Below are 16,511 nucleotides of genomic sequence, written 5' to 3'. Positions count from 1 at the left end.
GTTGCTTATTTGGGCTCGTGTCCTAAATGTTGATAAAACCAGTGGTTCTAAAATATTGTCTTGATCTAGTGATTAATTGATTGATTGATTGAATACTTTATGAGAAGTTTGCAGAAAAAAAGCACATGAAAGTACAGGGGGTCCTTTGTACTCAATTCATAGTGAAATCATAGTGAAATCAAGGACCCCCAAATGATTAGGAAAATTTCATTTTAAAAAATTGAAAAAAAATCCAATCCATCCCCCCCATCCGAAAATATGTATGTTGTTAAAATGTTTAAAAAATATTTCAACTTTTTCCCCAATATTTACAAAACATAATAGCAGATCTACAAGCTTGTAGATCAGCTATTTTCAAATAGCCAATGTGTACAGTATATATTGGGTGTTTTACTCTATTACAAGTAAAAAGTCCTGTATTAATCAGAGCCTACATATGCATGTCACGCCTTAACCACTCGGCCATCAGCGCCCCAATGTAGAGATATTTATTTTAACACTTAACACTTCTGCCTTTATCGATAGGAACAGTAGAGTGACAGAAATGTGGAGAGAGGAGAGAGATGGGGGGGGGGGGGGGGGGTGACATGCAGCAATTAGCAATTATTTTACATAATCACAATTATTTTACATAACCGTCATAATCGTTTCCATGTTGAAACTGTTCATTCATTTTCAAATGTAAAGAAAGCAAAAATAGCAGATCTACAAGCTGACAACGTGTCACAAAGTGACGGGTTTTCAGCTATTTCTGCTATTTTCCCCTTTTTTTTAAAAGGATGAAATATGAAGTTATTTGTCATATCTGCCCTGTGCAACTTTTGTTTATGAAACCTAAAAGCCAAAAAGAAGTGTAAATTTGTATTCATATGTTCAACGACAAAACACAGTTAAATCATTAATCGCAATTATTTGTGTGACAATTAATCGTCAAGTGAAATGTCATAATCGTGACAGTTTTCCTTTAGATCGTAATAGCTTTGTACTTTTACTTGAGTCAAACATTTGAATCAGCACTTTTACTTGAAAAAGTATTTCTGCACTGTGGTATTTGTACTTTTACTTAAGTAGAAGACCTGAGTACTTCTTCCATCACTGGTGACAGATTTTGATATCAATGGTTTCAGCATTACCAGCCATTCCAATAGAGAAATATGGGTAGAGTTTGTCAGTGAAAGTGTCTTTATGAGTGAAGATGAGAGTCATGTCTTCAGGGTCGTAGAAGGACACCTCCCCCCCGTCATAGTCCAGCTGAACCCTGATCCTCTCAGGATTCATCTGCAGTGAGATGGTTTTATCAGTACACCCATTATAATAGACACCATCCTTCTGCTTTAAACACCATTTTCCATATGGTGGTGAGGAATATGTCTCTCCCTTCCTGTCAGCAGATTCTTTAGCCAAACCTATAATCCAGTCAGGATGGTCACCAACCTCTACCTCCCAGCTGTGTTTTCCTGAACTGAAACCCTCTAAACCCAGAACAGTAGGTGAATTAGTGAACCTCTCTGTGTTGTCAGGAAGCTGCTGCTTTGTGCCTGTAAGTCTCACACTGGTCAGGTCTTCAGACAGACAGAGCCATGGGGCTGCAGTGTTTGGGTCCAGAATAACAGGAGTGAACTTGACCCTCTCCTTCATCTTCTCCCAGACTGTGAAGCTCAGGTTTACCAGGTGTTTGGTCACGTTTATCAGTGCTCCTGAGTCCAGCTGTAGATCTGACTGTGTACACGGGACTCTGGCGCTGGTCTGAGTGTGTTTATAACTGCTGAGAAATGACACATTGTGTTTCTGCAGCTTTTGTTCTACAGCAGAGATGCTGGCTGAGAGGGAGGAGATCTGATCCTGAATCATCTTCATCTGTCTGCTGACAGTCTTCTCCTTCTGCTCCTCTTCCTCCTTCAGAGCTGCCAGTCTGGCCTCCTCTTCCTCTGTCAGGAACTGGTGGAGCTTTTTAAACTCTGCTCTGATCCGCTTCTCTGTGGCCAAAACCTGCTTCTTGTTGTGTTGAACCACTTCATTGTTATACCTATTTTTAAAGTGTTTGTATTTGGTCCTCTTGTCCTTTAGAGTCCTGAGGTCAGACTTCAGTTGGACCTTCAGGTTGTTGACTGCTTGTTCTATAGGAACAAGCTTGTGACCAGGGTGGTGAGAGGAGTCACAGATATGACACACAGCTCTCTGTTCTTCCTCACAGAAACGTGTATCCTTCAATGGATGTTCACAACTCAACGCCTTGACTTCCTCTTCAGAAGACTGTGTGGTTGGGTCAGTTGAAGGTGTGGATGGAGGGTTGTACCATGGCATCGTCTTCAGATCAGGAAACACGTCTGTTAGTTTTGTGTCTTGTAGCAGACGCAGGAACGACCTGCACGTTGTTTCACCCTTGAAAATCATTTTGTCCACAAGGTCAGTGGCTGCGTTGAATGGCAGAGAGGTGCTTTTCAGGTTCATGTATTCAAATCGCACCAGTAGCTTTTCTTCAAATAGACACTGGATGATGAAGTGAATGTTTGACATTAGAATGTCTTGCAGTTTTATCTTGTTCTTTGTGATAATGTCTGTAGCCTCCATGTTAATCCCTGGAAGAGAAGAAGGAACATTGTTTGTTAACCTTTCCCCCATTGCAGTAATACTGAACCTCTTTCAAGCAGATGTACCTATTTTAGGCATGCCGCCAGTGAAGGTGCAAGTTTTCAAAAGTGGTTAAATAATTCAAAAATAATGTCAACATTTTCAAAAAATAGCAAAAAGAGCATTATTATAAATGCATTTTTAATAAATATTCCTGTCGAAGACTACCAATGAATGCATATTTTAAAACATGCTTTAATCGTTGGACTACAGTCATAGTTGCACACAGACATACCTGGAGCTCTGAAAAGATCCAGTGAATGAGTCTCACTCTGCAAAGAGTTGTTCTGCTCATCTGCATCTCTCTGCTGTAGTCTCCTCCTTTTAGAATCCATTACTGTAAACACACACAATTGACATTAAATTTAAAACATCCAAAACATAGTGCCGATATCATAAATACCTCAGAAGCAAATCTCAATCATCTTAATGTCATTTATAATAATTGTAAAGATTAGTCTTGAGGTGTCCTTACGGAACCTTTGTTTTGATATTTAGTCACTGACCTGGTTTACACTCAAACCCAGAAGACACACTGTCACGTTTTATTTAATTATTATCTTAAATCTCTCTCTCTCTCTCTCTCTCTCTCTCTCTCTCTCTCTCTCTCTCTCTCTCTCTCTCTCTCTCTCTCTCTCTCTCTCTCTCTCTCTCTCTCACAACCTGTGGCATCTCATGACTCACTGACCTTGTAGATCGGCTATTTTTGCTATTCATGCTTAAGTGGCTAAGAGTTACCAAATATAATAATATAATAGATGTTCATTATAACCTGTGATAGTGGAGGTAAAAACAGCTCACTGTCATAACATTCACACATCTGTCTTTTATCAACTTTATATATGAAGCTATGTTGCCTCAAGCCAGTAGATAAATGTCCAGCATTGATGCACAACAGAGAGCTGTTTACAATGTTTGGCATTGGGGGGGGGGGGGGGGGGTTCAAAGTTCAATGGTTTTAAACATTTTAGAGAGCCTTCGATTCATATTTTATTTGGGATCAAAGATTTAATTTATTAAAATATAAGTTAATTGTCGCAGGAATTGCTTATACTGTTGCTCATGGTAGCAGTTTATGAGATTCAGACTGAGATACTCTGTTACAGTAGCGGTTTATGAGCTTTATAGACTGAGAGGAGAGGAGAGGAGAGGAGACACATTTGATACAAATGTCCTGGAATGTAAATAATGTTTAAATATCAACACTTACCAATTCACTTTAAATTTCAACTCACTGATGATGATAATCCTCTCTATGTATTGTTCTGTAGAGATAACACCCTGTAATGGAGACACAATGGTTTTCATGTCAAGATCTACTTCACTCATCATAAATGGGTAAATGATGAATGCAGTAAATGCTGCTGGTATTTCAACATATCACACTAACCTTATGATACCTTACTGTGTTTTCAATATTTAATTACATTCCTCCTACTTCATGTAAATAATGTATTACAAGCTTTGTTGAAAAGACAATTTTCTTTCAAATATGAAATCAGAAAAAGAATAGCTTAAATACAAACAACACTTAAAGGAGTGTAAAGTGTAAAACTACATTCTGAGTAGGCTGATGCTGGTTAATATTTAATAGATAATAAACTATACAACTTGTTATGGAGAGGTTCAAGGTTCAATGGTTTTAAAAGGTTTTTAGACACCCTTGGGTTCATCTTTTTTTGCATTGAAAATGCATCTAAGCTCAGAAGTGGTTGAGCTCAGGTGATCAGACATCAGAAACACTAGAAAATCAGTACAAAGCATAATGCGTGTTCGCGCGCACAAAATGTTCACATTCATTTTTTTTGTGGGCCACACACGCACGCGAAGCGCGCGCGCATTTCTTTTACATTTAATTAATTATAGACGCGCGCATGCCGTGCGTGTGGGAGGCAGGGAATAATCATAGTATACCCTCCAAAAAAAATCTAGACACACCACTGGGTGTTTAGTTTAAAGTGCTCATGCAGCCTATTATAGTCGCTTCTTTTGGGCTTGTTTTCATAGACCTTGTTGCTTGTTTCTCTCGCAAAATCTGGCAACACTGGGAGGCGTGCTCCGCCCTCTGTCGATCCGTTTCTCTGCCGTTGATTTCTCACGTCTCGTGATACCATCCATCACGTCATCTCCACGCGCCGCCATGAAGGAAACACATGCAGGGTGGAAGGAAGAGCGAGACATGTTGTAAACACTCAACATTATCCATGATTTAACCAGTGTGTTATCATATCTAGATATCTACATGTCTGATCAGAGGATGAATAGAGGGAGTGGACAGTTTGGAGGGAGAGGAGGAGGTAGAGGACAGTTTGGAGGGAGAGGAGGAGGTAGAGGAGGAGGAGGACGACGACAGTATGTAGGTAGAGGAGGAGGTTCGTGGAATCAGTCTTATAATAACAGACCACCACCAGGTCAATATAACAGACCACCACCAGGTCAATTCAAGAAGAAATGGACCCCTGATGACAAAGTGTTCGATGGCAGTATTGGGGAAGGTGGGTTTTACTTTCTTACAGTCTGTATTTTTGTGTGTTTTTTTGTGTAGATTTTTTTATTTTTACATCATAATGTTCTTATTTTGATCATAAGACCCAAATACTGATTGTCAGTCTCCAGGTTTTCTTCAGAATATGTATGACGCTGATTTACTATGACACTGATGTTTGGCACATTAGGAGTCCACTGGCACAGTGGTGGTTCTCTTTTCAAGGACCCCCATAACTCAGAGAATGTACAAATGGGGTCCATGTGTACATTCTCTGAGTTACAGACCTGTAAAGATCATTTGAGGCTATAGCTCTTTATGTGTTTATGGTAATATTGTCCGCTCATTTCTATGTCCATGTCCATTTGTAAGTCCAAAATAAAATTTTGACCAAAAATGTCCACCACAAGTAAGCATGGCGGTCTGGATATGTGATATGGTTTGTCATGAGGTGCCCAATAAAAATGTATGTCACAGTAAAAATGTGGCTAGATTAATAATCTACTTTGTCTGGTATGTTGATATGATTTTGACTTTTTGAGAATATAGCTGTACGGTTACAAGTAACATGGTGACCTTTAAAATGCATGGGGCTTGATGCAATATCCTGGGGTATTTAATAAAATTTGGTCTTATGGTCTGACCCTCTTTCATCCATCTCTTCGTTGACACTGATGCAGGACGATAAGCCGCAAGCAACTCTTAGATGCCATTATTGCTATCTGGCATCTAGAGTTGCAATACCAACCCTTGACAGCCCATACATCCAAAGAGAAAAGTCCTATTTGATTGTATTAAACAACGTTAAACTCACCAACATTGCAGCTGTACGGAAAGCTTGGATTTTCCTCTTTGTATCTGGCAAGTATATGTTTCATAAAACCACCGCAGACATATTATGAGCTACTTTCTGACAATAAATTCCGTGCAGATGATTATTTTTTAAGTGTTTTCTAAATAATCACCTGCACGGAATTTATTGACATAAAGTAGCTTATAACATGTCTACGGTGGATTTTTATGGGAAAAAAAACTTGACAGATACAAAGCTTACACTTGATGTATTTGACATTTGTTTTGATATTTAATATTTTTGCCCATACATTTATACAACGTAAACGTAATCACATCCAATTGTTTGTGTGTTTTTTTGCCCTTTGTCCTCCAGGCGGCCAAGTACAGGCCCCTGGTGCAACTAGGGATGGGACGATAATCGTTACTATCGTTTATCGTGATAAAAAAACACTCACAATAATCGTATCACTGAGATTTAAATGTATTGTGAAATTGTCCTCCGTCATACACTATGATGAAGCTTTTGTTGAGCTTCAAATTCATTACCACTTAAACTCTATATTTGGTAAATCAAACCTGTAAAGAGCCTATTTGGTACGTTCTTATTTCACTTTACACAAATCGATTCGCCATAATAGCGGATGAGCTTGTAGATTGTCTATTTTTGGCCAACGCTCCACCCAGAATAAAAATGCTGGTGGTTCAAGTGGTTAACTAAGCGTATTTTGATCATCACGATAATATCCAATCGCAATTATTTTTGCCACAATAATCATGACATGTCATTCTGATATTGTCCAATCCCTACGTGGAACCCAGTCATTCCTTTGTTTGTGCGCTTTTCCCCTCTGTCCCTTCAGGTCAGGGGTTTGCCTTCAAGAGGAAACTGAAGGTCCAACGTGAATACAGAAAGATGCTGTCGAAGGAGAGACGACGGAAGCCAGAGGTCCGAACGGCGTACAAGGCGGAGCAGTACCCCGAGAACCTCAGACACCTGTACGTCGCTGAGGCCGAGGAACAGAGAACCCAGGCCCGGAACAACCGGTTGAAAAGAGTCCAGTTGAGGATGAGAGGCCGTGAGGAGAAGACTGAAGGTCGAGCTGAACTCGATGTTCCTGCAGAACCGGAACCAACTGCTGGTTCTGCAGAACCAGAACCGCCAATAGCTGGTCCTGCAGAACCAAAGCCAACTGCTGGTCCTGTAGAACCAAAAGAACCAACTGCTGGTCCTGCAGAAGAACCAGAAGCAACAGCCGGTGCTGCTGAAATGGAGCAGGCTGATGATGCAGCATCGGACAGAACTGAACCCACAGTGTCCAAGGAAACAGAGAAGTAAGTGTTACTCCACACATACTGTATACATTAATATGCTGATAAGTTAAAACCTTTATTGATTCCCAGAGGGATATTCAGGTGTTATTATTAGTGTTGGGATCCGGAACCGTAAGAACTGGATCAAACATTGAGGAACCGGAACCGGTTCTTCAATCTGTTACAATGCCAATGGTTCTTAAACCTTGTTATTTCAAGGACCATCATAATTGTTGAATGGAATCGTTAAAGAACCGGAATCGTTAAAATCCAAAGGGATCTACTCATGTCAATGTTCCGCAATGTATCTCAACATTAACCATGACACATTACATTACATTACAGTCATTTAGCAGACGCTTTTATCCAAAGCAACTTACAATAAGTGCATTCAACATAGGTAGGGAACGAAAACTACTAATCGCCAGAAGTCTTAAGTGCATTTTCTGCAAAAACAAGCAACCAAGAGTATACCTAGCGCTAAGGTAAAAGTGCAATATATCAGCTACCTACTTTCATAAACAGATGAGACAAAATAGCAAAATCAAATGAGCAGGAGCTAAAACAAATAAGTGTATCGACTAAACAAGATCCAATAAACAATACAACAATAGAAAACAAGCGTTCGTACAACTAGTTAACAACGAGTAGGCCAGGCAGAGAGGAAGGGTAGTGTTTCCTGAAGAGGTGGGTTTTCAGCCTGCGGCGAAATATGGGCAGTGACTCTGCTGTCCTAACATCAGTGGGAAGTTCATTCCACCACTGTGGGGCCAGAACAGAAAAGAGTCGTGACCGTGTGGATCGGCCAGAAGGACCCTTGAGTGACGAGGCAATCAGACACTACAGCTGTACAGTGTATTTAAGTCACCACTTAATGTCATCTAATGATAAGAATGATGTTTGAATTAAATAATAGTATATAGGTTATATGAGATATGAATATTACTTTAGGAAAATATCAAGTTATTTTTAGAACAGTACTGGCTGTTCATCTGTGATCTATATCCAGGTCTTGTATGCTCAAACTGTAGCTCTCTGTTTATGCTACTAAACACGTTAGTAACTCATTGCAAAGCACAACCTGTTTCTATTCTACTAGTGATTTCCTCTACTCTTTGTTCCTCTTAGTGTCCCCATGAGCAACCGGATGAAGAAGAAAATGACGAAGATGACGTCCTTCCAGAAGACCAAAGAGGAGTTTGAAAGAGTCCAGGAAAAAAAGAGGACGAAGAGAGAGGTAAAACATTTCTGTTCCCCTTTCAACCAAATAAGATGAAATATGTTTTTATAAGGGGCGTCCACCACCGAAGAGCCTTGGGTCCGGTTCACCCCAGTGTTGCCACCTGGGCACTACAACGAACAGCATTTTCCTGTGGTTGTAACGTTGTACGGTAGGTGGTAAGCCGGCAGAGGAGGATGTTCTCTGTCGCTGCACTTGTCGTGGTCGTGGTGCCCTCACCTTAGCATATGGAGCAGAACAGGGAGGAATAGAATATAATCAAATATTTTATTGGCATAATTTAAAAGCCAACAGTGCAACCATTAAACGTGCATTAGTATTCCTCAGCATTATGCGTTACTTCCTCTTGGTGAAACCCCTCATTGGCCCCTTTTCCACCAAAAGAACTTTGATTCTAGAACTGGTTTCCGTTCTAGATTCTTGGAACCATGGGAACTGGCTTGCGTTTCCACCAGTTTTTAGCAGAACCATTGTAATGGGTAGCGACATAGCTGAATGGTTAGAGAGCCCACGTGGGGAGCAGGAGTCCTCCGGTTGCCCCAGGTTTGATTCCAGGCCTGGCCAGCATATCGAATATGACCGGTCCAAGTGTGGAAATTCAATTGTCAATGGCAGCTACAGTTCTAAAAAACACATCTGTATGTTAAGTGTTTTTCCTAAGTCTATGTGCTTATGTAATCACTGATTGTTTAACTTGTTTTATCTGCCGACTACAAATGCTTTTTTATTTTTATAAATTTTTTTCTTTCTTTTTTGCTGATTTTAACATGCCTCTAAAGTACTTTGTACTTGTTTGGAAAAGCGCTATACAAATAAAATGTATCAATTAATTCAACATGTGCTCCTCATTTTGTATCCCAGGAATTCCTGAAGAACAAGCAGCAGAGAGAGGAGGCCATCCAGAAGTACAACCAGAAGAAGAAGGAGACATATCAGATGTTGAGCAAAAAGACCAAGAGGGGACAACCCAACCTGAACCTTCAGATGGAATACCTGCTCCAGAAGATCCAAGGCTCCTCGAAATGAGACCAGAGCTTTACTGTTTATTGGAGGAGAGATGTAAAAAAAAAAGAGGAGAGCTTGCCAATATTTGGCTTAATGGTTTATATTCTGTTTAAGAAACTGTCTTAACAACTAGAACCCTAGCGTCCCTATTCTGGGGCAAACATTCACCAAAAACAGCTGATCTAGAAGCCCACAATGCATTGTGAGCTTGTAGATTGGCCATTTTTGGTGAAGATATTTTAGTGTTGAGCGAAAACAGGAGGGGGCCTTGTATAGAGCCCTGAGGGACTTGGGTCATCTAAGTATAGAGTTTATTAAAATGGTTTCAGTTGTGATGCCACCACAACTGCAACAGGACAGTGCTGTTTAAAAGGATCCCAGGCTAATAAGCCTAATATGCCTTAATACATATAATTGCCCTCTATAACCAAAACAATTCATGAAAAATACCTTAAATATGTTCTTTATTTAAAAAATAGTTCATCTTTTACTCAAGGGGTACAACGTATTACTTCCTAAGGTTAATATGAGCATCAAAACAATATTTTATTAGCACATGCATTCAATAGGGTTGGACCACACAGAGACAAATGACATCAGCTTGTGAAGTTATGACGGAAATATTTTAGGTGTTAATTAGTGTGGTTGCCCTAACAGGGCAACCAGACTATAGTACTCTATACACTTTATATCTTTATAGATAAACTTTTTTCAAACCGCATCTCCTCCCACAGTTCTTATCCCCCAATGTTGTGCCATATGTCAAAATGACCGTCTAAATTGGGAATCGTGCGCTTGTATTTTGCTAAGAGATTGGTTAAATAGTTTAATTGATATTGATTTATTAGTGCATTAAATGTCCCCCATCCACTTTAATGTAAAAGTGAAAAAACTCAAATTCAAGTATTTTTTTCTCAGAAACCTTAAGAGCTAGAGTTATCAGATTTGGAGGGAAAATTCATAATTAAGTCGCAAATTATTTAAAGAAATATCACACCATTCGGCCTCATGGTGGCGCTATAACAGCCCCCTTTACGTTTTGGCCCGTAACTCTTGAACCGTAGGTCCTAAAATCAAAATTTCTTTTCACCTGGATTCCTTGGGTCACGACGCATCTCCCCATATAGGCCACGCCCATTTGCGTCAGGATAGATTTTTTGATATTGATTTATTTGTGCATTAAATTTCCCCATCCACTTTAATGGGAATTGCAAAAACTCCCATTCAAGTATTATTTTCTCGGAAACCGTAAAGGCTACAGTTACAAGACTTGGAGGGGAGGTTAATAGTTTTTTGCAAAATTATTAAAAAAAGAATCACACCAGTCGGCCACATGGTGGCGCTATAACAGCCCATTTTACCTTTTGGCCTATAACTCTTGAACCGTAGGTCGTAAAATCAAAATTTCTTTTTCCCTGGATTCCTTTGGTCACGACGCATCTTCCCATATAGGCCACGCCCATTTGCGTCAGGATAGATTTTCCGCCATATTGAATTTTCTTCAAAACACAGTTTTTGCTCCTTTTCCTTCAAATTTTGTCCAAATCTCACACAAATCGGTAGACATGATCTATGGACCCATGCGGTAAACATATCCAAACGGCATTTTCATAGTCCTTACCGTTCGTCCGTAATTGGCTTCCAAAGTTAGTGGGAGGGGCCCGTTTTACGAAACGTCCAATCGATCCCAAATTTGAATCACATGTCAAGGGTGGTTTACTCAATGAATCCCCACAAGAATTTCCACTTTGATCCATAGGGGGCGCCACAAATGCGCAAAATGTAACCGTTTGATGCAAAAATATTATTTCGGGGTGGATCGATCCTTTCTAAATGAAACGCAAGCGATCTCATGAGAGACGTGACAATGTAATTGGCGCAGCCTCCGACATTATTCCTCCCGGCCTATTCCTCGAGTCCCGGGCGGCCGCGACCCGCGACCGGCGTCGGCGCAACCACACTTTGCAATTTCCCCGGAATTGCGACGCGTCTAGTTTAAAAATGTTATAGAAGGCAATTGTAATGTATTTATTGAGGCATATAATACTTTTTAGCAAGGGATCATTTTAACGATCTTTCAAGTGTTGGATTTCTGTCTATTAACCTGCTTTACCATACAGATTGGTACTTCAAATAAGTCCCGGATTGTAGCTTTAAGTTGTAGTGGTCAATTAATTTAGCAGGTTAATTTCTGTGCATTTTAATCTCAGGCCACACGATGGCATTGTAACATCCCAGGAATGGGAAAATATGTTCGGTATTAATAATTCTCAGAATCATATTTTTTTTTCCAAATCTCAACATGGAGTGTGAGTTGGCTCTCTCCAAGACGATGGCAGAGTGCAAAACATGGGAACCACTGATAGAGCAACCCCCTCCCATCTAAATGTTGGTATTATTTAATGTATTTACCGTATACACTTCCAATAAATGTGGTTCTTTTAAGAAATTACAAACATTTACGTTTTTGAATGTAAGTTATACATCTTTAATAATAATACTAATCTTTAATCAGTATGTTTGCTAATGACACTATAACTGTGTGAGTGAGAGATTTATGTTGCTAGTCATAGTTTGTGTGTGTGTGTGTGTGTGTGTGTGTGTGTGTGTGTGTGTGTGTATACATACACACACACATTTATATACGTTTTTTTTTGTTTGGATAATATGTTGCTTTTTTATATAGCATTTATAGTGTCCTTGTAACCATTGTCGTCATAGCGTTTTGGTCATATGCATTTTACCTACAGTATTAATCCTGCAGTCTGCATGGTACAGTGCTGTATAGCTCAGACAGCCTGTGGGCCCCGGCCCCATGGCATCACATGGTGGCATGACATCACATGGCTGCAGAATGACTTCTCCAACATTCATTCATCCGTGAGGAGAGACCTCCTAAATACAAAGCATAGTCACTGGTCCGTTCAAACTGAGAGAGAGGAAGGTTTAACATTGCTTTCATTTGGATATCGTTTGTAAAAGGTGAGTTTATTCTTTCTTTTCATCAGCCTTTACGTGTCACACCTCTATAAAGTATAGTGTTAAATAACTGTGTTTGTAAATGCACTGGCAGAATGTTCTTAATTGCAAACACAAAAAAAATCTTAATTTGAATTTAAGAATGTTTCTGAATTTGCTATGTTTGATCTTTTTTTATCTTGAAATTATTGGAACATTTTGAATAATTTTGATTAAAAGAAAAATAAATCTTCTCTTCTGGAGGTCCATGGTACAGAACATTTTCATATGGGGGTCCGCAGCCAAATATATTAATTTAGGGGTCCTTGACATGACAAAGTTTTGTCAGTTACAGAGAGCCACTGTTGTAGGCCATCATTCAGAAGTTGAATATATATATAATATATATATATATATATATATGGTCATCTTTGTGCCTGTTGTAATGTTAGGTTTATGTTTTGATCTCTGGGACCCCAATCTACACTGTAGTATCATCAGTGCTAATTTAACTTTGAGAGTGCACAAATGGTTTCATTTGTACACTAACAATCAATAATCTTTGCATGGGGACCCCCTAGAAATCTTTTATTCATCATTTCATCTACAATGAGGACCACATGAACCCCCAGCATAACTTTTGGAGATTCTAGATCTGCTATTTTCAGAGGAGAGATTTAGTGTAGTTGGGGGGGTAGGAGGAGGGGGCGCAGTACAGACCCCTGGGGGACTCTGGTCAACGAAGTATATGGTTAACCAAGAATACAGTTAACCACTTAAACCCGTAATCTGAAGACTCACTTCAGACTCCACCTTAACCCGTTGCACTTGACCTCTAGCCTTGATGACCATGCAGTCATATGCAAAGGTTAAAAAATGTAGATTACATAGCGTGTTATTTAGACAGTTGCTACAGTAGATTCATGTATTGACCTGGCATCCTATAGTTTATATAGTTTCAATGTACAGATGATTTATCTTTTGATATTATGTTGTTTCGACTGATGCTAGGTTCATGGTTTAGCCTACCTATGATAGAAAGAAGAGGAAGTCCCCACACTGTTGACGCTCCAGCGGCCACAATTTTATTTAAGGCTCACACAACGCTTCAACCCCTTCGGGTCTTCATCAGGTATTAGCCTACCTATGATCATAGATACTGAGGCACTACAATGTCTCTCTGCATTTGATGTATGTGTTTACCTTGCTTACTGTAAGTCGCTCTGGATAAAGAGAGTCTGCTAAAGCCCTAAATTGTAAACCCGAAAAAACCCTATACACGTAAGCTTGTACTGTAGATCTGCTATTTCCGCGGAATATTCACCCCCAGAAATGGGATGCTAGGATACATTTTATAAAGAGTAAATAACTGTATAACTCAGACCAAAGATTGAAACCATGTGCTTGAATAGCAATATTTGTGTCAAAGGGCACATTGTGGTGCTGAATTGATTTGCAACTGGAAAACAGTCCTTTGTAGTCGTGCAGGAATTAACGTTGTCATGTGCTTTGTGTGGCAGGGTATTAAGATAATCCTTTACATGCCAGTTGTGTGTTCTTAGCTTATTAAGAAAAGCTGAAGTGCTGTTGTGTTTTTCTTTTTTTCTTTTCTCTAAAACTATTCTGTATTGAACCCAATGGTGAAAGGTGTCTAACCTTTATATAGTTTTAATTCATATACTGCGTAAGGGTGCAATCGAAGAAAATGATTTAATCTATCAAAAATAATAGTTTTTCTATAACATGACACCACATGCTCATAACACCATTGATTGATTGATTGATTGATTGATTGATGTACTTGTACACTCTCTCTCACACACACACAGGAGCCTAAAAGCCCATAGTTCTGATTAAATCAGGGACGCCACCAGCAGGTCTCTCCTTCTCCCATCATCTGGTACAGCCTCTTGCCTCTGTCGTCATGGTGATGGTGATGGTGATGGTGAGGGCCCGGGCACACTGGGGGCTGAGCTGGTGAGGAGCTGGGCACGTGTGATTCTATACTCTCTGAGTAACTGTGCACAGCGTCGCTGTCCCACTGCGGTCAGGTGTCCCCTATACCGGCATGGCGGAGCAGAAGAGGTCCAATGGCGGCGGGGCGGACCCTGAGGCGAGAGGCCCCGACCGGGGTCACGTCGCCGCCACCTTGCTGGACAAAACCAAGGAGTTCTTCCAGACCTGTGATGTAGAGGAGAAAGGCTTCATCACCCGCACCGATATGAGGGTAAGAGACACAGGTGTGTGTGTGTGCGCGCGTGTGTGTGTGTGTGTGTGTGTGTGTGTGTGTGTGTGTGTGTGTGTGTGTGTGTGTGTGTGTGTGTGTGTGTGTGTGTGTGTGTGTGTGTGTGTGTGTGTGTGTGTGTGTGTGTGTGTGTGTGTGTGTGTGTGTGTGTGTGTTTATGAAGGGATTGTAGGCTTTTAGGGACAGTTATAGCTTTACTCTTCTAGCCCATTAAGACTTGAGGCCGATTCTACAAATGCCTTCTGAATCAGTAGTTCTCACACTTCTTAAGATTAAAAAATAGCAGATGTACAAGCTTGCGAGCTTGTATATCTGCTATTTTTGAATAGCCCACGCAAAAAAATGTAATGACACAGATGCTTTCCCGGTTTTAATGGGCTAGTCAATTTGACATTTACAAATATCATCTCTCCTGCTCACATACACACGCACGCACGCACGCACGCACGCACGCACGCACGCACGCACGCACGCACGCAGTGGCTACGTTTCATAAATAATGTACATGTGCACAACCTCTTCAGAGCTGTTTTCGATTCATCAAGAGCACCTGAGAGCATCATGCATGTGTTGACGTTCGTGTCGAGGGTTCAAAGCCTTATTCAGCCTCATGTGAAACTGAACACCTACAGTGTACAGTATGTGTTCAGTATAGTGCTTACAGTATAGTTTATTCTATGCAGCGTGCGCGTGACAAAAGGTAATACAATTGTATGTGACAGTGACTCTTATATCCAGGGTTTTATTAAAAAGAAAATAACACCTACAGTATATACTTCATTGTATGACAAATAGCTATTGTTTTATTTGGAAAATAAATAAAGATTATGAAATTTGTTGAAACGTTTGCCAAAGTATGAATGCCAGCGTTCATCTGGTTAACATATATTTCAAATTAAATTGTTGAATTGTGATATTATCAAACATATCAGACAGTCTACAGATCCCAAAAGTAAGTAAAGCAATTAATCAGAAGCAGGGATGAAACATACCCCCACTGGTCTTAAAAATGAATGGCCATGGGGGGGGGGGAGTATCAAAAGTAGAGTCATGTTTTCCCCTGTGCCTGTAGATCAAGCACTCATGATGATGATACCTTAATGGAAAACATGCATCCTTCGGCCATGCGCGAAAATTGTGTTTTTTTGGCGGATTTTGTTAGTTTCTTTTTGGTTTTTGGTTACTTTATTTCGGTTTTAGGGTTAGGGTAAGGTTAGGGTTATGTTATTTAATTCTTATTTTTGCCTGATTTTACTGATTTATTATCCCGTGGTCTTTGATGGCCAGATGTGAGTTATTGGAGGCTAGAAGAGCTACTGTAAATTATAATAAAGAAATCGCCGGGTTATTATGTAAAAAAATACATATTTAGCCACCGGACAGAATGCCCCCGCGCACTGTAAAAAATGTCGCTAAAACTATAGAAAGCAATAAATGAAAATGTTTTAACACTCATCTTTTATTTACTTTAATTACAAGCTAAAACATAAACCTTGGTTGTAAAAAAAACAACGTTGTCCTTTAATTATTTTTTATTTTATCTTGTAAACTGTTTTTTATTTTATCTTGTAAACTGTTAGGACTTAGAAAACATTTTTAGATTCGGCCTCAAGTCTTAATGGGTTATCAAAAGACCTCAGACTGGTTTTGAGGCTGATCCATCGGGTGGCTCCCAAATAATCCCTTGCCAACTTATTGTTTTTTAAAGTAGGAGGGCTCACATTCCTACTTTCTGGGGCAAACATTCAGTGAAAATATGTCGTGTGAAGCAAAAAAAAAACAACAACAGGCGGCCTTGTATAGAGCCCTGGGGGACTCCATATTAGTTAAATAAACCTGTG

The 16,511-nt window shown here is 39.9% G+C and overlaps 4 protein-coding genes across 4 annotated transcripts in view; 3 read left to right on the top strand and 1 right to left on the bottom strand.

The window, feature by feature from the left end:
* The window catches only part of LOC311039460 (protein O-mannosyl-transferase TMTC2-like), a 377,431-nt gene that overhangs the window by 192,694 nt on the left and 168,226 nt on the right, over nt 1–16,511 (top strand). The gene's annotated exons all lie outside the window — the stretch shown is intronic.
* On the bottom strand, nt 1,093–4,812 carry LOC311039562 (E3 ubiquitin-protein ligase TRIM35-like; the record flags this gene model as incomplete). The annotated part of the gene is made up of 3 exons (XM_084049503.1): nt 1,093–2,579; nt 2,867–2,968; nt 4,731–4,812. 3 exons carry the CDS (start codon nt 4,810–4,812, stop codon nt 1,093–1,095), a joined length of 1,671 nt encoding a protein of 556 aa, XP_083905629.1.
* On the top strand, nt 4,781–11,912 carry ccdc59 (coiled-coil domain containing 59). Its single transcript, XM_084049982.1, has 4 exons — nt 4,781–5,126; nt 6,772–7,243; nt 8,351–8,459; nt 9,324–11,912. The coding sequence occupies exons 1-4, from the start codon at nt 4,874–4,876 to the stop codon at nt 9,486–9,488; spliced, it is 999 nt and encodes a 332-aa protein (XP_083906108.1). The 5' UTR covers nt 4,781–4,873; the 3' UTR covers nt 9,489–11,912.
* cracr2ab (calcium release activated channel regulator 2Ab) overlaps nt 14,425–16,511 on the top strand; it is a 17,232-nt gene continuing 15,145 nt past the window's right edge. The window contains exon 1 of the mRNA XM_084049890.1: nt 14,425–14,652. Coding sequence (XP_083906016.1) covers nt 14,494–14,652 — 159 coding nt within the window. The 5' untranslated portion in view covers nt 14,425–14,493. The remainder of the gene's footprint in view (nt 14,653–16,511) is intronic.

The sequence above is a fragment of the Gymnoscopelus microlampas genome (genome assembly GCF_963454915.1).
Source record: "Gymnoscopelus microlampas genome assembly, chromosome: 23".
Lineage (NCBI taxonomy): Eukaryota > Metazoa > Chordata > Actinopteri > Myctophiformes > Myctophidae > Gymnoscopelus > Gymnoscopelus microlampas.
This window is presented reverse-complemented; position numbering and strand designations above follow the sequence as displayed.

Coding starts and splice junctions, on each gene's coding strand:
- ccdc59 (XM_084049982.1), top strand. CDS start 4,874: ATGTCTGATCAGAGGATGAATAGAGGGAGTGGACAGTTTGGAGGGAGA. Junction 7,244..8,350: donor GTGTCCAAGGAAACAGAGAA/GTAAGTGTTACT, acceptor TGTTCCTCTTAG/TGTCCCCATGAGCAACCGGA. Junction 8,460..9,323: donor AAAAGAGGACGAAGAGAGAG/GTAAAACATTTC, acceptor TTTGTATCCCAG/GAATTCCTGAAGAACAAGCA.